This window comes from Taudactylus pleione, unplaced genomic scaffold (assembly GCF_031769625.1).
Source record: "Taudactylus pleione unplaced genomic scaffold, aTauple2 ptg000198l, whole genome shotgun sequence".
Taxonomy (NCBI): domain Eukaryota; kingdom Metazoa; phylum Chordata; class Amphibia; order Anura; family Myobatrachidae; genus Taudactylus; species Taudactylus pleione.
The window spans coordinates 10870069-10890405 of NW_028284600.1; the positions used below are offsets into that span (position 1 = coordinate 10870069).

Consider the following 20337-nt stretch of genomic DNA (forward strand, 5'->3'; position numbering starts at 1 on the left):
GCACACTGGGGAGAGGGCGCTGCTTTAGCAGCTGCGAGCAGTCTCCCAGTGCAGCCCAGCACACAGCAGTGTGTGCTGGGCTTCTGTGATTTAAGAGGGAGGAGGGAGTGGTGCCGGACCCAGGCCCCTCCAGCAAGCCTGGGCCCAGGTAAGTAATTTGTACCTGCTCCCCCCTCTCTGCGCCCCTGCCCTAACCCTCCCTGGTGCCTAACCTTAACCTCCCCCATAGTGCCTAAACTTAACTTCCCCCTACCCACACCCTAATCCTAAACCGGTGCCTAACCCACCTCTAGTGCCTAACCCTGCTAGCTAATGCTACCCTCCCCTTAACACCCCGATACTTACCTTCAGGATGCCAACGGTCGGGATACTAGTGCCGGGATCCTGACCTGTGAGGATTTCGGCGCCAGTATTTAGTTTCAGCACAAACACATTTGGAGAGTTGTAGACCTGTCAGATTTATTTTTCATCTTTAATTATGGAACATAATCCAGGAGACAAATTCCTTTGCAGAGTTGTGCATTTAAATACTTTACCTTCGTTACTATTTTCAATGTTGATCTCTAAAGACCCAGAATCATGTATAGTGCCTTTGGAAGTCACCTATAGAAATATATTGAAATATATTGAAATAAGATGTATACCATATATATATATATATATATATATATATATATATATATATATATGCACACACGCATAAAATATCAGCTTTGATAATCATTAATTAATTTTCATCTTAACAACAATACTGATTGTATAAATAGGTACATTTTAGTTGCTGTCATATCATTCATAAATAGTAATTATTTATTGTGCTGTGCAGTACAGTATTTGAGCTACAGTAGTCTGTTATTACGGTGGATGTCCTTTGTATACTATACAATTTAGTTCTTGCATAATATAAATGAATTCCATTTGGTTACGACTCAATCACCATAAAACAAAGGGTCTTATGAAAGGAGTTCACCATCAAATGACATTACTACAATGTAGCCTACCAACTTGGGGGTACAGAGGCCCTGATTCAGAGCCGGACGCTCTGACCAGAGCGCTCGCTCTGAATCAGGGCCATCCTATTTAAATTTGGAGCGGCCTTTTGGACGCTCGCATAGCTGTGGGTTACCACCCACAGCTTATGCGAGCATCCATGATGAAGGTCGCGATGGTCAAGACCATCACGACCATCGGGCTTGCGACAAGACCCTGCGGTAGGGTCTCGCTGCCGCAAGCCCTGGAGTGATTTTGGCTCTATCAGAGCCAAACTCACTCCCACTGACATCACTAGTGATGTCAGTGGGGCCGGCCCCAGACGGTAGGCGCTCCCATGGGAACGCCTCTGACTGGCAGCCACGCCCCCGGCCCGCCCACCAAAGGGGGCGTGCTGTCACTCACCATTGACAGCACGCCCCCTTTGGTGCGAGACCCGGAGCGACAGCTTGGCTGTCGCTATCCGGGTCTCGCGCATGCGCACGACGGAGCTCCCTCCGTCGTGCGCATGCGCATTTGGGTACCATCGACGCGCTAGCGAGCGTCCTGTGCTCGCGAGCGGGTCTGAATGAGACCCACAGTTGCAAAACACTAAGCTTGTGCAGAATCTTCATGTTGTTCTGGATAGTGGCTTGACATTTAAACATCAGATGTTAGCCATGATCAAATTATCATTCTTTCATCTGAGGAAATTTGGCCAGAGTCAAGCTCTTAATTCCCTCGACTTCCACTCATAACTGCATTTGTATAATCACTTTCGGAGTACTGAATGCACTCTACCTGGTTCTCCGAGCAAAAGGATTGCATGCTGTTAATAAACCAGCCATGTCCCTGCCACATGATGCCCATTCTCTAATCCTTTCAATAGCTGCTTGGAAGATTGTGAGTTTATTTCACGATTGGTTACTGACTTTCAAAGTTATACATAACCAGGGACCCAGGTACTGTACCTGAAGCAAATTCTGATTCCTTACATCCCCATTCACTTACTTTCATATGCACATGATGGACCATTAGCAGAACCTGGTATCTCTCTTAATTAATTTGGGGGTCCAGCTTTTTAGCCTTGTTGGTCCAACTCTCTGGAACTCCTTTATTCTCACAGTCCAACACTTACTTGTTTACTCAATAATTTAATAAATACCCCTTAGTGCTCTCTTTTCTGTAGTCTGTTTATAATAAAGTTTATTCTGAATATTGTGTTTTGTAATATGCAATTGTAAAGCCCTTTGTGAGGAAAGTGCTCTCTATATAAAACTAGTCATTTGGAATTCTGTTTTCATCTCTCTCCTCCCACCTTCTTATCTCTCCCCCTGTTTCTCACATTGCCCCATATTCTTCCTCCCCTCTCCCCCTAATTTTCCCCTCTCTGGTCTCCCGTTATTAATTTCCCTATTATTTCCATCTCCCCAATTCCTCCTATTTCCCCATATTCTTGCCCCTATTCCTCCCATCTCCAGCTATTCCTCCAGTTGACCCCTATTATTCCCAGTCCCACTATTCCCCCATGTCCCCCTATTTATCACGCCTCCCCCTATAGTTGCCCCTATTCTTCCTGACTGTGTTCCTGTATTCTCCCCTATTCTTCACTCTGGGCCTGATTCTGACCCGGTCGCAAGTGCTGTGCGCTCGTAACCGGGTCGATGGTGGGCCAGTGCACATGCGCACGACGGAGCCGGCTCTGTCGTGTGCATGCGCGAGATCCGGATAGCGTCGGGCAATCCGTCGCTCCGGGTCTCGTACCAAAGGGGGCGTGCTGTTGATGTTGAGTGACAGCACGCCCCCTTTGGTGGGTGAGCCGGGGGCGTGGCTGCCCAAACGGAGGCGTTCCCATGTGAACGCCTCCATTTGGGGGCGGCTCCACTGACATCACGAGTGATGTCAGTGGGAGAGATTTCGGATCTGTTAGAGCCGAAATCTCTCTGGGGCTTGCGGCAATGAGACCCTACCACAAGGGTCTCATCGCAAGCCCGTTGGTCGCGATGGTCTTGACCATCGCGACCATCTTCCTGGCCGCTTGCTATAGCTGTGGGTGGTCAAAAAAATAGCCCGGCCCTGATTCAGAGCGAGCGGCTCTGACTCAGGGCCTCTGTTCATTATCTACTCCAATTTCTACTACTGTTTGTGCAATTTTATTACCTCCTTTTCTTGTGGCTGTTTAGGATAGTGAGCATGCCCCAAACCACATTGGAGTGTGTATCACCATGCAGGCACACGTCACCATAAGTGCATGTGCAACACATTACAGTTGGCCAGTGAGGAGAGATGTGGGGCAGGAACAGCCAGACTGATTGAAAGGTCCAGAAGGATTTGAGGAGAGAGGGAGATGAGTAGGGCACAGCTGACTGAGTGACATGGACAAAAAGCATTTTAGAGGTAGTGAGGTGACTGGGCATAGTCATACTGGTTGATAAAGATGAGGAAAGCATGAGGTAGGGTGGGCCCAACCAGACTGAGTGACAGGGGTAGTTGAAGTGATAGAGAGATGGAGGTGGGGTGGGTACAGATGAACTAAGTGACAGGAGTGGTTAGAGGTGAGGAGGGACATGGGTCAGCCCACTTTACTTATATAGAGTAGCTTGTGGTAGAGCTACTGGTGGTGGGTATTGGGGTAGAGGCAGATGGCCAAGGCCCTATCTGTCTAATAGCACTAAGATTTTAGAGGACAGGGCTTCCTCTTATCCCTAGTGTATTATTATTATTATTATTTTATTTTCTACTCTCTTTTCTGGGTAAAGACAATCATGGCAAGAGATGATATCCCAGAATGTTCTTTAATTGTCTTATACTATCATTGATTATCTGGAGAGTATCTGCATTCTAATTATTCATCCTTATATTACTGAATGACTTCCCAAAGTGCACAGTATGTAGGAGGATCTGCTTCTGTATCAAGGTTTCTAACTCAGGCAGGGTGCTCGCCTGTATCTTCTCACTAATGTGATCGATTACAGCTGTCAATCAGCCATTTTTCAGAGAATAGACGCAGCTTTGAGCATTGGGGTCACTTACCTAAGGGTTCCAGTCATTAGCAGCTCCCTTCTTCATGTTCACAAATTCAGCTCTTATAGGTTTGTTTGGGGACTGTGAAAAAAGCTACCTTTACCAAGTTCTGAAAAGCTTAACTTTCAGGAACATGTTTCATTATCCCATGCTAGCCTAGAGGCTAACTTTTTGCATTTTGTTTAACACAAGTACATGTACATCCTGATGGCCACATACAGTACTGTGGGCCTGATTTAGACCCGCTCGCAAGCGGGTCAATGGTGGGCCAGTGCGCATGCGCGGCGTGCCCGAGTCCCGGAGTGAGTGCAAAAAGCACTCGCTCCAGTGCTCACATTTAAAAGGGGCGGCTGTCAATGGTGATTGACAGCTCACCCCATTTGGAAGGCGGGGAGAGGGGGTGGCTGGGCAAACGGAGGTGTTCCTACAGTAACGCCTGCCGTTTGTGGGCGGCCCTACTGACATCACTTGGGATGGGAGTAGGCAGACTTCCTGCTCTATTAGAACAGGAAGTCCACTGGGGCTTGCGGCCATGAGACCCTACCATAAGGGTCTCATCGCAAGCCAGATGGTCGCGATGGTCTTGACCATCACGACCATCACCTGGCCGCTCGCAATAGCTGTGGGTGGTCACCCACAGCTATGCGAGCGACCAGGAGGCCCGCACAAAAAAAAAAAGTCCTGATTCAGAGCGTCCGGCTCTGAATCAGGCCCTGTATGCGCAGTTGCTTTGCTGGGCCCATTCCCCGCAGTTAAATCAAGTGACCTGGCAAGACATATTTAACAAGTTTTCCCTAAATACTTTGTCACAAGTTGCAGAAATAATAAATGACACTTATTGTGGCAATAATATGGCGATTGTTAAATCGGCCCCTAGGTGAGATTAACATGACACTAGTGATACTAGTGCTCCATTTGCTTACAGGATTATTAAAAGGATACATTCTTAATGCTCATTTAAATATAGACATAACACAAGAAGGTCCTCACCAGATAATGCAGATGTATGTTCTTGGCCTCCTTTTCCAGCTCTGTGTGTCTAATGATATATTCCACTTGTGCCTCCTCTTGCCCCTCACATGGAAGAATTCTATTCAGGGAGTGAAGTTTCAGAAAGCTATTGCTTCGAGAGTAGAAGGGGTTAAGAGACAGGTACGCAATTCCATACTCTCCAATAATTCTGCCATAAATATATGGTGAGCTCCCCAAGTTTGTTTTTGCCTTAGAAATAAAGATATAAAGTATTTGTAAAGACATGAGAAGGAAATGTTAGTACAATGTTCTTAATGCATGAAACTAAAGTAACTAGGAAAATAAAAATGACAAAAAAAAAAGTTTGTTATGGTCTGGTTGAGTAAAATGTATGCTAATGCTAATGCTTCTTGGTTGCTCACCGTCATTGATATGGTACCGTTCCATCTTGTTGTGTTCAGTGTAAAGGAAGCTAGACCATCCTCATTGGTCAGTAAGGTTTGATTGACTGAACCATCTCTACTTTGAAGATAAACTTTAATGTCTGGTATAGGGTTATCACCAGCATCCACTGCCTTAAGCTAAAATTAAATAAAAAAATACATATAAATAAAAAAAAATCTAATTAATGATAATGATGAACTCTAAGTTTGACCTAGAGTATACTTTATGCCATATCTAGTGTACATTTAGTAAAAAAGAAAAGATAATGACAATGAGAATGTATTGTACATTGATATAGCTGTATATAACTTACCAATCCCCTGTATGCGATCCCACACTTATAGGTTCTGTCAGTATCAACAAAAGACACCCGGTGTATTACAGCAGATACAGAAGTTTGACTTTCTGTTAGCAAATGAATACCTGCATAAGGGAAAAAAAAATTACGTATGAGAGTAACATCACAGCCTAACATACATAATTGGATTGGCATGTACTATACAAACAAGAGCTTAACATTTTTAAAACTGTTGAGTTAGGGTGGGTGGCTTTGTATCCACATCTTCAGTGGGCTCTGGGCCTGATGCAGAGCCGCTCGCTCTGACAGAGCGCTCGCTCTGAATCAGGACCGGCTTTTTTTGGGGGGGGAGCGGCCTCCTGGCCGCTCGCATAGCTGTGGGTGACCACCTACAGCTATAGCGAGTGGCCATGATGATGGTCGCGATAGTCAAGACCACGTGACCATCGGGCTTGCGATGAGACTCTTGTGGTAGGGTCTCATGGCCGCAAGCCCCAGAGAGCTTTCGGCTCAAACAGAGCTGGAAGCTCTCCCACTGACATCACTTGTGATGACAGTGGGGCCGCCCTCAAATGGCAGGCGTTCTCATGGGAATGCCTCCGTTTGGGCAGCCACCCCCCCGGCCCTCCCACCAAAGGGGGAGAGCTGTCACTCAACATCGACAGCTCGCCCCCTTTGGTGCAAGACCCAGAGTGACGGATTGCCCATCGCTAGCCAGGTCTCGCGCATGCACACGATGGAGCCGGCTCCGTCGTGCACATGCGCTGTGGGCCACCATCGACACGGTTGTGAGCGCTCAGCGCTTGCAACCTGGTCTGAATCAGGCCCTCTGTCTGTGGCAAGGAACGTAGATGAGAATTTGCTCGCAATCGGCTGATTGGTGCGTTCTCCGCATGCATCACAGTGCATGTGCGCGAACCGGCCGATGTGATCAGGAAGCGATCGCAGTGAACACGCAGTCCCATGTCACACTGATTGACAGGAAGTGACAGTTTGGGAGTGGTGACAGGGGGGGTGGTTAGAGAAATGCAGACGTGCTAATGCGCTTCAACGCCGTTATAGGGGCATGCATAATTAAGCCCCTGCGACAGCATACGCAGTCTGAGTACTACAGTAGATACTGACAGGAAGTTTAGCAGTTTGTGAGTGAGGTCAGGTCTACCATAACTGTGCATATGGGTTCCATGGTTCTCGATGTTACCAATGTTTTTGCTGTCTTGCTATCTATTGCAGATGTGAGTAAAGGGAAGGGATCGGCTTTATTTAGTGGTGGGCGATGAATGCAATAGCATTCATATGCATAATTTTGCAGCGGTTCGTGCATGCATGTGCAGTCTTGCAATCTGTGCTGAATCAGACCCTGAATTTGATATACTGTATATCTGATCTCATCCCAGTTCCAAATTCTTATCTGCACCTATAATCAATAGTTTTTAACTGCCTGTGCTGTTGACCAATTTTGAGCTCCTTATGTCAGTGAGGACTATTTTTTCCTATATAAGCTGAGTATCGTACTGTATTCACTCCTCTACTGTTCTCAGTGCTAGGCCTCATAAAGCCTGCAGATATACCTGGCTGATACTTCCACATCATGTCCTCCTCATGGGCTTAAACCTAGTTCCTGGTTTTCATGACATATCTACAACATCGGTCAGATCTGCCTCCCAATACTGCACCAGTAAACCTGGTCATGCAGTGGACAATGTGAGCGGCATCTATACCTATTGGACCCTGGCATATGGTGGAGAGGAACCCTCAACTTAACAACTACATCATGGCAGTGGAATGAGACAAGATCTATATGGGGAAGGTTATATACACATCTAAATAGTTTTACTGATATGCATTATATCTAAAGAGTCAAGGGTGCAAGAGATTATTATAGGATAGCTGATGTACCCGGTTTCACCCAGGTAGACCTCAGATAGTTACTGTTTCCATTTCCATCTCAACACTCCAGTAACACATTAATCCTTCACCTCTATAATAATAATGCATCACTGCTTTAGTAAGACAGTACCCTCCCTCACCTGAGTACTAACACATTCCACTCCCTCACCTCTGTAGTAACACATTATCCTCACTCACCTCTGTGGTAACACATTTTCCTCCCTCGCAATTTTATAACACATTTAACATTCACCTTCCTTACCTGTGTAGAAATACAATCCCTCCCTCAAACCTCTAGTAACACATTCCCCTTCCTCACCTCTAGATAGATAGATAGATAGATAGATAATATTAGATAAATATGCAGATTTGTATAATAAAAAATGTGAGTGCAATCCTGATAGTCAAGGGCAGGTTGGAACCTTGATCAAGATGCCACCTCATTATGTGTCATCTGATTTCTTGATTGGATGGCTCCACTGTGTGAAGACCTAATTTACCAATTATTATATCACATTTCTAAATTGTATTATGGAGGCATTATTTTCATTAGTAGATTACCTTGGAATACAATTCTACTGGCTTATTGATTTGCAGACCTAACACATATTGTTGCCAAAAGTCTAATATTAGATTGTTCCTCGTACAAACATATAACAATATGGTAACCCTGTAAGTCCTACAATTAACAATTACAGACAAGTCCTCCTACACTATGGGGTATATTTACTAAAGTGAAAGTTTTTAGAATTGTAGATGTTGTCCATGACAACCATTCAGATTCTACTTAACATTTAACTAGCACCTTCTAGAAGATAATATCTAGATTCTGATATTACTCCACATTAGTAAATATACCCCTATATTTCAATACACAACAAATAGACCCACTCTAAACTCCAGGGTCCACACCGAGCATCTTATTCACCCAAACTATATTTGCATTTGCACTGATAAAACAACTACATTGAAGTGACAAAACCACAGATGTGTCCTCAATTACTGGTTGTCGGTATGCTGTACGGAGACACTCCAGGGAAAGTAGCTTACAATATTTTTGTTTAAATTTTGCATCTCAGTTACATTGCAGATGTAGCAAGAAGCCACTCACAGTGTACATGATATGCTAGACTCTGACTTTAATGGCATAGGATTTGGTTTTGCACACATACAAAGTCGCAGATGAAGCACAAAAGAACTTGATGTGAAAAAAAGGTTACAGATGCTGCATCTGAGCCTTTTTTACACAGACTCAGACTCAGTAGGTTGAGTTGGAGCAGTGGTAATTGGTCCTGGGAGACATATATTGCCAGTTGCCTCTCGACTGATAGTGGCTAATTAGTGGACTGATTTTCTCAAGGATCAATCAAAATATAGACTTTCTTTCTGATCATGACCATTATATATAGGCAGACAGGGTAGGAAGATCCATGGCATTTATGGCTAGAGCTACCTCTACTTTCCCAACTGTGCACAGATTGCTAAATGCAGAGGAGGATACTCACATTAATACACACTCGATTGCTGTTGCCTTTCATTCATATTTCTGATAAGGTATATGGCTTACAGATTTGTTATTTCTGATTTAGGTTCTTTATTGGCTAAATCTTGTAGGAGTTATTTGAACTATCCCAACTTTGGGGGGATGACATTATTTAATAATTTCTTACTGGTAAGGCTTTGGGAATGTACAGCCTTCCTGAATAAGTTCCCCTTAAGCTTCACTGTTCCCAAATTGCTGGATGTCTTTCTGCATTGTTGATGTCCCAATCCCCCTCTCCATCTATGGCTAAATAACTGATAGTGTTTGTCCCTAAACATGGCAAGGATCCCCATTACACTTTTTCATGCCACCCAATTTCTTTGCTGTGTACTGATGTCAACATTTTAGCTAAAATTGTAGTCCATCATTTCAATAATAATCAATTCATCTATATAGTTTCTATACTTATTTGCAGCTTGATCATGTGGGGATGGAGGATGTTTTGGTTGTGTCCTTGGATGTGGCCAAGGCATTTGACCTTGATGAGACTCTGTTTGGGGTTAACTATTGGTTTATCCAATGGCAACAACTTTTTTACTCTTGTCCTGCAGCTCGGGTCTGTTTTAATGGGTTTGTCACAGACTGTTTTACCCTTGGTAAGGATACTAAGTAGGGTATCTCCCTTGCTAGTCACCATTGCTAAGATGGCACAATCAATCTAAATATCTTGAATTTCAGATCACGCATAAGGCTTCAGAATATATTGCTCTTATTAATTAACCCAAGCTGAATTATCTTAAACTTAAATCACGTGTGGCAGAATTTCCTCTTTCTGTTATGGGTCAGGTGAAGCTGGGAAAGATGATCATACAACCTAAATTACATTATGTCCTACATCATTCTTCAATTTATCTCCTACAGTCCCATTTTTCCTCCATTGCCAAATATATAGCCTCCTTTGTTTGGGGGTAATAAACATGCTCTCATGGCCTTTAAACCTTTGTGTAGATCCCATAGAGAGTAGGCTTAGCACTCCCGGGTATGAGGCTATATTATCTGACTGCTCAGCTTACATACATTAGGGTGGGTCTGTTCACTACAGCATAGGGACAAGGCTCTGCTTGCACAAGATAGTTTGCAATTTACTCTGCTTCAATTTTAGCTTGACAGTTCCCAACTGATGTAGGGTAACAATTGTCACGCATGTGCTTGTTAGTGAAACCAGAGTCGGATAGATGTCTGTTTGAGAAGTGGTAGGTGTGTAGGCAAAGCTGGCAGGCCTGAGGAGAGCTCTTGACCAGTGAATAGATGCTTTCCTGACCAGGAATCGAACCTGGGTCTCAGCAGAGAGATGCTGGATCATACCCACTAGACCACCAGGGATGTTGGTTTTGTTGATGGTATGATGTATGTAGCAGAGAAGAGTATAGCAGTAGAGTAACAAGGTTGAACTGTGTTGTTACTGAATAACAATAAAAGCACTCTTGCTTGGTTCTGTAGTCCAGAACACTTGAGTAGCAAATCTTGGCAGAAATATTTACCAGGCTCGAACTGGGTTCTCTCTGTAGTCTGGGAGCACTCTAATGATGACAGAACAGGACACAGACCAAACACCGGAATTGATTGTAGCTGGAGTATGGTGATTAGGCTCACAGCAGGTAAGCCACAGTCTTTAACCATGCAGGATGCTTAGAAACTCACTGATAGCTGGCTCTTGAGTATGGAGATTAAATACAAATATAAGAAATCTGGATACTGGATACAAATAGTGCAGTTGGCTGAAATATGGTACAGTTGCTTGGAGAGACACTAGCTGAACAACTGGATGCAGGATACAGGAGTAGCTTCACCCAGTGAGGACTAGGTTAGGCAGCAGGATAACAAACAAATGTAACCTGAGCACAGTTGAGCTTCACTCAGTAAGGACTGAGCTAGACATTGTACTGGCTATGACTGAAAGCCAGAGACTGGAATATATACCCCGAATGGTGTCCAGAATTGGATGAGCAGAGTCAGATGGTCCCGGATGACTCAGCCTGGCTAACGATTGGCTGGATCGTGATCAGGTGATCAGGACAGCAGTACTCTGGGTCTGGCTAGATGTGAGCCGTAGCCTAGTAGGCCAGAAACAATAAAGCCTTCGTCTCACAGGAATAACAGTTGACACATTAACTGAGCTCAGGGAGCAAACCGGATGGCCACAGGAGCGATAAGTGACAACAATATCCTGATGCAAATTCGTAAGGGTTAGCAGTCTGCAGTTAAGGTTCTGAGAGATCCTGGAATTGATCCCTGTTTTCCATTATGGGGCAAATTTAGTTTCCTTGTATTGCATTCTTTGGAAGGACTCCATTTATGGTTGTCTCATATGGTTGATTCTATAGGTTAGCTCTATGGATGGTTTTCAGAGTATTTTCCAATTAAGGGGGGAAGGTAGATGGGGTATACCTCCTATATCTATAATACCTGTCCACACAGAACTGGAGACCCCTTCCTTCTGTAAACTTATATCCCATATGAACTCCAGTCTGCTGCTTGCATTGGATGATGGGATCTGAGGTATTTGAGAGACCACTTGAATTTTTGACAGATAAAGATTGGGACTCTGTTCTTGGATTCAGCCGAATGGCCATTGTATGTACCAGATTTCAGCATATTCAGCTGTTCTACAGAAGGCAGGGCTCGACAAATCCCGGGGGTCAGGTCGCCATGGTGACTATATTTTGTTGCCAGATTTTTCAGGGAGGGAGGATCCGAGGAAGCAGTTCCCCAGATTGCGGCTGTGCATGGTATAGACAGGATTATAGGTGGGGCGGCAACCCCAGGGCCCCCACACCTTGTCCCTGACACTTACTATAAAAAAGTACAGCATTTAGCTGTGTCAGCTCCCGTCCTTGGTCTCCTCCTCGGCGGCTCAGCTGTTATTACCCGTTACCATGGCCGCTGAGGAGCTGCCACAGTACCAGTCTCATGAGATGTACTGTGACAGCTCCTCAGTGGCCACGGTAACAGGTAAAAACTGTTGAGCTGCCAAGGAGGAGACCAAGGACCAGAGCTGACACAGCTAAATGCTATACTCCAGATTTTTTATATTAAGTGTTGGGGACAAAGTGTGGGGGTCCCGGGTTTGCTGTCCCACCTATAATCCTGTCTATACCCTGCACAGTCACAATCTGGGGAACTGCAGACCAGAAGAAGTGAGAGGCAGAGAATAGAGCTGAGACGCCCGCTACCTATACATACAAGGTTTTCCCAGGTCAATATATACTGTATGTATAGTTACTTATGTCCTCAGTGTGTGCCTATATATATTTAGATGACAATCCACATTAATTACATTTGCCTGAAAATGTAACAAACTGTGTGTGTGTGCATGTGTGTGTATATATATATATATATATATATATATATTGTGATAGGATCACTGGTAAAGTGGTCTGTGGCAGGTACATTTGTCCCAGATTCCTGTCTTATGTGTTCTAAACCCCCAGGAGAAAGTCTGCAGTGTAGCAGGCTTGAGTCTCGGCTTTTTGAAAAGCCGGTTTGGGACCTGTGGGTTGTGGGTGAGAGGAGAGGGAGGGCTCCACCCACGGCCACTCCAGGTTTTGGTTCTCGCAGCCTGGTAACAGGCTTGTTAGGGTTTCATCCTGAGAGTGGCCAATATAAGCCAAGTGTGTTTATGGCTGAGGGTCTCACCTGGGAGAGCAGACAGGGAGTTTGCTCAGAGACACTGGAAAAACCTAACTGTGAGTGTTGTGCTGTGCCTTTGTTGCTGGTGAGGGCATTAGGCCTTGCCAGGTTCTGGTAGTGAGGGAACCACCTGTGAAGTTAGTACCCTGACAGGGCTAGGATTTATGTTTATGTTTTCTTTTTGTTATTTCTGACACTGTACAATAAAGACTGGCGCCGACCAACTTGTACTCGCATCCAGACTGGTGTGCTGCTTCCCTGCTGCTGTGTGTGTGTGTACGGAAGGAGACCTCTACCCAGGAGAGGGACCCCTAATCTGACTGCGTCACAATATGGTGGAGAATGCGGGCACCCACACACACTGAAGTTGCAGCAAGAGGAAAACTTTCCGTTTAAAAATTAAAGGGACAGACACCCAATTTGTGAGTGTGGAAGTAACGCTGTGTCCTTGAAGTCCCATAGAGGAGGCGTCAGCCAATGCTCAGAGAGGCAAGGTTCAGCTTCCAACCTACACCCCAGGACAAAATGGAGGACATTATTAAGGCCTTGCTCCAAGCTACAGCAGCTCAGCAGGAGACAAATTAAGTTAAGGAGGAATCTACCAGAGCTCAGCAGGAGACTAACAGACTTCAACAGGTCGCCATAGAGGAAACCCGCCCGGCCCAGAGAGGTTACTGCTGGTCCTCCCACCCCCACTCACTCCGTACGAGCCAGTCACTTCCTCCAAAAGATGACTTCGGGCGATGATGTGGAGGCCTAGTTCGCCGCATTTGAAAGAACGGCCGAAATGGAGAGTTGGCCCAAGGAGCAGTGGGCAAGTCTGGTGGCACCTTTTTTGTCTGGGGAGCCACAAAAGGCCTATTTTGACTTATGCCTGGCTGATGCCAAGGACTATAAAAAACTAAAACAGGAGATCCTAACTCGCTTGGGAGTCACCTCCTTTGTTCGTGCCCAACGGGTCCACCGTTGGGAGTTCCATATGGACAAGCCTCCACGTTCACAGATGCATGACCTCGTCCATCTGTCCTCAAAATGGCTACAGCCCGAGACGCTGATGGGACCACAGTTCGTGGAAAGGGTCGTGATGGACCGGTACCTGCGATCATTACCTGCGACTCTGCGCAAGTGGGTGAGCCATGCAGACCCTAAGTCCGCGGACCAGTTGGTCGAGCTGGTGGAGAGGTACGTGGCGGCTGAGGAGCTGATGAGTATACCCCACCGAGCCCCGATGGTGCACCGGCGAACTCCCACAGACACTGGTAAGACTGTTCCAGGGGAGAAGGGTGCTGGGCGGTGGAATGTACCTAAGACTGAGGGTGTAGAACCTGGAGACAGGCCTGCCAGGCCAGGAAGGTTCTTGCCCCGTAAACGACTAGACATTAATATGACTCAGTGTTTCCGATGTGGTGGCTTCGGCCATATTGCCGCTAATTGTTCACTTACAACTGAACCTATGCAATGTGATACTGCTCATGTCTACCGCAGGGGGTCTTTCTTTGCACAGACAGCCTGTACGGCTGACCGGCAGGCTGAGACTGATAAGCAATTGTGTGTACTCACTGTAGATGGCAACCAAGTAGAGGCACTGTTAGACTCTGGTAGCTTGGTGACACTTATAAAAGCTGAGCTGGTGAACCCCTTGAGGCGTAAGGGGAAAACTGTTGGTGTGACCTGCATACATGGGGATACTCGATATTATGTTACTGCCGAGGTGAACATCGAGACACCATGTGGCTCTGCTATAGTTTCTGTGGGTTTGGTGCATGGTCTGGTGTACGATGCAATATTGGGGAGAGACTTTGCTCACTTCTGGAAGTTGTGAGAAAGCCGTTTTGTTCCAGAGGTGAACAACCCCGATCCATTTGAGAAGGTTGTCGATGTAGTGGAGGGAGTTTCTTCTGAGTCAGAGTTATTCCCTTTTTCTACTATGATTGGCGAACTAGAGAATGCGGAGCTTGACGGTGGCCCGCCAACTGATGTGCCTCCCATTGAGGTGGGAAGTGTTGTTGGGCCAGATGATCGTCTGCCTGATTTAGAGGTCAGAAGAGAGCTCTTTGCCGTGGAGCAGTTGAATGACCCTACTTTGGTAAAAGCCAGGGAGAATGTAAAAGTAGTTGATGGTGAACCCGTAGACCCTGATAGTCCTTTGTCCTATCCCCACATGGCAATGTGTCAGGATTTGTTATATCAGGTGACTAAGAAGGGGGAAGATATTGTGGAACAATTAATAGTTCCCAAAGCCTATAGAAGAACAGTGTTGGATCTGGCCCATGGTCATATAATGGCAGGCCATCTAGGGGTAGAGAAAACCACTGAGCGAATAATGCAGAGGTTTTTCTGGCCCGGGCTTCATAAAGAGGTGTCTGACTTTTGCGCATCCTGCCCTGAGTGTCAGTATCATGCTCCCAGGCCACATTTTAAGGGTCCACTAGTTCCATTGCCTATTATAGAGGTGCTGTTTGAAAGAATAGCAATGGATTTGGTTGGACCCTTAATGAAGTCTGCCAGGGGACACCAGTATATTCTGGTCATAATGGATTACGCTACCAGGTACCCGGAAGCGATCCCGTTGCGCAATACGTCAACCAAGACCATTGCCAGAGAGCTAGTTCATGTCTTTAGCAGGATGGGTATACCCAAGGAGATACTAACTGACCAGGGTACACCATTTATGTCAAAAGTCATGAAAGAGTTATGCCGCCTGTTCAAAATCGAACAGTTAAGAACTTCGGTTTATCACCCCCAAACCGATGGGCTGGTCGAGAGGTTTAACAAGACGTTAAAACACATGCTTAGGAAAGTGGTCGACAAGGATGGTAGGGATTGGGATTACTTATTGCCGTATTTATTGTTGGCCATAAGAGAGGTTCCCCAGTCCTCCACCGGGTTTTCACCCTTCGACTTGTTGTATGGGAGACACCCAAGGGGGTTACTAGACATTGCCAAAGAGACATGGGAGGGGCAGTCTAGTCCTTACAAAACGGTGATTGAGTATGTGTCTCAAATGCAGGAGAGAATTGCTGCGGTAGTGCCGATAGTGAGAGAGCACCTGGAACAGGCTCAACAGGCACAGCAGAGGGTATACAACCGCAATGCCCGGTTACGCAGCTTTGCTCCTGGGGACAGAGTGTTAGTGTTGGTTCCCACTGTGGAAAATAAACTTTTGGCTAAATGGCAAGGGCCCTTTGAAATCTTAGAAAGAGTGGGACAGGTCAATTACAAAGTTTACCAGCCGGGGAATAGAAAGCCGGAACAGATATACCATATAAATCTGTTAAAGCTCTGGAAAGATAGAACGGTACTGTCGGCTGTCCGAGCCCCTCCAGTAAATCCAGGGCCCTTAGTTCCCGAAGTGACAGTGGCAAAAACCCTGTCGGCAATTCAACAACAAGAGGTCAAGGAGTTTCTGATCAGAAATAGGGTGCTGTTCTCTTACGTACCTGGGAAAACCTCGGTCATTAAACATGACATAATCACTGACCCAGGGGTTAAAGTTAATCTAAAGCCCTATAGGTTACCAGAAGCACAAAGAGAATCGGTGTCGAAAGAAATTAAAAATATGCTAGAGTTAGGGGTTATTGAAGAATCACATAGTGAATGGTCAAGTCCCATTGTGTTGATTCCAAAGCCCGACGGGAGTGTGCGTTTCTGCAATGACTTCCGAAAGTTGAACAGTGTTTCAAAATTCGATGCCTACCCGATGCCAAGAGTGGATGAACTGATTGAGAGACTAGGGACGGCAAGGTATTTAACCACTCTTGACCTAACCAAAGGGTATTGGCAAGTACCGTTAACCGAGAGCGCCAAACAAAAGACAGTTTTTTCAGCGCCAGAGGGCTTATTTCAGTACAAGATGTTGCCCTTCGGGCTACATGGGGCACCTGCTACCTTCCAAAGAATGATGGACAGGATTCTAAGGCCCCATAGACGGTATGCGGCTGCTTATCTGGATGACATGGTCATTCATAGTCCTGATTGGCAGTCTCACTTACCCAGGGTACAAGCAGCGTTGGACTCCATCTATAAGGCAGGTTTGACAGCCAACCCAAAAAAGTGTTGTCTAGGCATGGAGGAAGTAAAATATCTGGGATACACCATTGGCAGAGGCCTGATAAAGCCTCAGCTCAATAAGGTTGATGCCATACAAAACTGGCCACGGCCTCTGAATAAGAAGCAGGTGAGAGCCTTCTTGGGAATTACGGGGTACTACAGGAGGTTTATACCCAACTTTGCCACCATGGCAGTCCCACTGACTGACCTGACCAAAGGCAAACAAAAAGTCATGGTAGAATGGAGTCCTGAGGCAGAAAAAGCTTTTCAGGAGTTGAAAGTAGCATTGTGTTCCCAACCAGTCCTGATGACTCCTAATTTTGAAAGGGAATTCATAGTACAAACCGATGCATCAGAAGTAGGTATAGGAGCGGTCCTGTCCCAGAACAAGGAGGGTGAGGAACACCCTATTTTCTATAGAAGCAGAAAGTTGAATGTACATGAGAGAAACTATGCCACAGCGGAGAAGGAGGCGTTGGCCATAAAGTGGGCGTTAGAGGCTCTCAGGTACTACTTGGTCGGAAGAAAGTTCAAATTGATCACTGACCATGCCCCTCTGAAGTGGATGTCCGAAAATAAGGACAGTAATGCGAGAATTACGAGATGGCTCTTGGCGGTACAAACTTTTACATTTTCAGTCGAACACAGGCCAGGAAGCCAGCTGGCCAATGCAGACGCGTTGTCACGCGATCATTGTTTGGGGGCTTCAGTTGTTCCGCCCCACAGGTCGAAACAAAGGGGGGGGATATGTGATAGGATCACTGGTAAAATGGTCTGTGGCAGGTACATTTGTCCCAGATTCCTGTCTTATGTGTTCTAAACCCCCAGGAGAAAGTCTGCAGTGTAGCAGGCTTGAGTCTCGGCTTTTTGAAAAGCCGGTTTGGGACCTGGGGGTTGTGGGTGAGAGGAGAGGGAGGGCTCCACCCATGGCCACTCCAGGTTTTGGTTCTCGCAGCCTGGTAACAGGCTTGTTAGGGTTTCCACCTGAGAGTGGCCAATATAAGCCTAGTGTGTTTAGGGCTGAGGGTCTCACCTGGGAGAGCAGACAGGGAGTTTGCTCAGAGACACTGGAAAAACCTAACTGTGAGTGTTGTGCTGTGCCTTTGTTGCTGGTGAGGGCATTAGGCCTTGCCAGGTTCTGGTAGTGAGGGAACCACCTGTGAAGTTAGTGCCCCGACAGGGCTAGGATTTATGTTTATGTTTTCTTTATGTTATTTCTGACACTGTACAATAAAGACTGGCGCCGACCAACTTGTACTCGCATCCAGACTGGTGTGCTGCTTCCCTGCTGCTGTGTGTGTGTGTACGGAAGGAGACCTCTACCCAGGAGAGGGACCCCTAATCTGACTGCGTCACAATATATATATATATATACTGTGTTTTATACTATATATTGGGCACCTGAGATAGACATGTGGTTGGGGGTGATGGGCACTGATAAGGCATGTTGGGAGCTCTGAGGGGCATTATATGGGCTTGTGTTGTGGTCTATACAAGGTGTCATATATTTTAGTTTGGGCGATGGTCTGGCTCCTAAACTATTAAGCTGGCACCTAGATTTTAGAAAAATTTGTCGAGCCCTGACATAATTTATACTGGACTCCATAGCATCTAGGGTTACCGCCCATCTGAGATTCCTCCAGACAGTCTGAGAATAGCAAGTCATGCTTCCTGGACCACAGTATTTAACACAATCTGCAAAACAAAGCTTTCACAATCTTGTCTATGTGGACTAACACCATCATAAGATGGTGTTAGCTCAATGACTGCAATGGGGTAGCCCTGCCCAAGTGGGATTTTGTAATCTTTCTCTGGTGAGCTGCAAGAAGTTACGTTGCACATCCTGGGTGTATACACATTGTGCATGTGCATCTTAAAAGCTGAATATGTGCAGTAGCTGCAAGGGAATCCATATGTGTAATGAAAAGTGATTGTGAATGCATGCACTTTACCTCTTCCTGATCCCTGGGACTGGTTATTCTTGGAGCCCGTGTCCCAGTGATTTATATTAATACATTTAAGTTAATAAAAAATCCTTATTTTCGCTACTTGATTGGATAAGAATTCCTAATATTTGGGAACTTGCCGCATTTAGGAATAAATATGATGGGACTCGGAGGCATATAAAGGGCATTATGGGGCTCTTCATGAAAGTGTTAAGAAAATGGTCTGAATATCTAACAAATAAAATGGATGTAACCCTACTGAGGTGTTGTCCATGCCCCTGTCCTGGAATCTGAAAATGAAAAGGTGGTAACCCTAGTTGCATCTGCATCGGCTGGGACAGTTAAGGTGCCCATCCACTAGACGATTAAATTGAGCTGATAACGATATCATTATCATTCAATCATTCCTAAATAGTTTGCAAATCATTAAGTAAAATGTCTAAAACGACCAGCGATGCGCGCTCCCGCTGGTCGTTTAGACATCTATCATCGGGCAAACATGCTGGACAACCTGACGATAACATCAGGTTCAGAATGTTTGCAGATGATTGATGTGACTACACTGAGCGACTGCTCATTCACTGTAGGCACAGCACAGACTGACAAGCAACTGCTCGATTACAATGTTGTAATTGTGCAGTCTTTTTTCATGTCTTTAAGTGGATGGGTACCTTTAGCTTTCACTCATGTCTGAAATATAGGGTCCCTGATGTGGACTTTTGGCTTCTGCTGTGGTCTTGCCAGATTGTTTTCACATTTTGGTTCACAGTGTTACAGTGCATATTTGAGACAGAAATGTGTGTCTTCCTCTGAGATTCTCTATATTTGGTCTTTGTCTTTGTGAATCTGTGAGGACTGTATGGTTTAGTGAGTTCTTCTAAATCACATAGGCAGCTTGTTGTTATAAAAAAGTGGTTTATTCTATAGATGGAAATGCAGACATATGGATCACTAGACAGATGTGCTTCTTTGCAGGTACAGCATACACCTGTGACGGAAGTACAATTCCTAATCACCAATCCATGAACACACCAATGCAGTTGGAAACTTAGATTATATACCCTAAAATAATCCCACCGTGTTGGAGCTACTGTTGGATAGATTAAGGGAAGTAGCCAGAATGTTATAGGTGGGAAAAATAATGTCTTAACTCTGTGTGTGTCCTTCCCTCATGGTGGTTGGTGATGAGTATCCTCCCCCCATGGCAGTTTGTGACAGTTGGCTCCCCATGGAGTAGATGCCCAGGAGTCCAATCCAGGCACCAGCACACAATGACTTTGCTTTAACCCATATCTGAATAAAACACGCTACCTGGCAACATTTAAGAATAACTTGTAGAACAATTAACATAAATATGCATTGCATCAAATAACATGCACAAATAGAAACAATAAATAATTATAAATTGAAAGGCATTAAAACAATGACAGTTCAGGTACACAGAAATGGGCGCTGGATGACAAGTGCCTTCATGTATTAATTGCACCTTGTGGTTTCCCATTCCTCCCCCTAATGCCGGACAAGCAGTGGTGACTGGGCAGGTGGGTAGAACGAATAGCATTTGGCTCATC

At 45.5% G+C, this 20337-nt stretch overlaps 1 protein-coding gene across 1 annotated transcript in view; it reads right to left on the minus strand.

Moving 5' to 3' along the window:
• LOC148518858 (alpha-2-macroglobulin-like protein 1) overlaps positions 1-20337 on the minus strand; it is a 208252-nt gene that overhangs the window by 121579 nt on the left and 66336 nt on the right. The window contains exons 10-13 of the mRNA XM_088476975.1: positions 5723-5832; positions 5388-5546; positions 4984-5214; positions 537-603 (exon numbers count right to left, since the gene is read on the minus strand). Of these exons, the coding sequence (XP_088333101.1) occupies positions 537-603; positions 4984-5214; positions 5388-5546; positions 5723-5832 (567 nt within the window). The remainder of the gene's footprint in view (positions 1-536; positions 604-4983; positions 5215-5387; positions 5547-5722; positions 5833-20337) is intronic.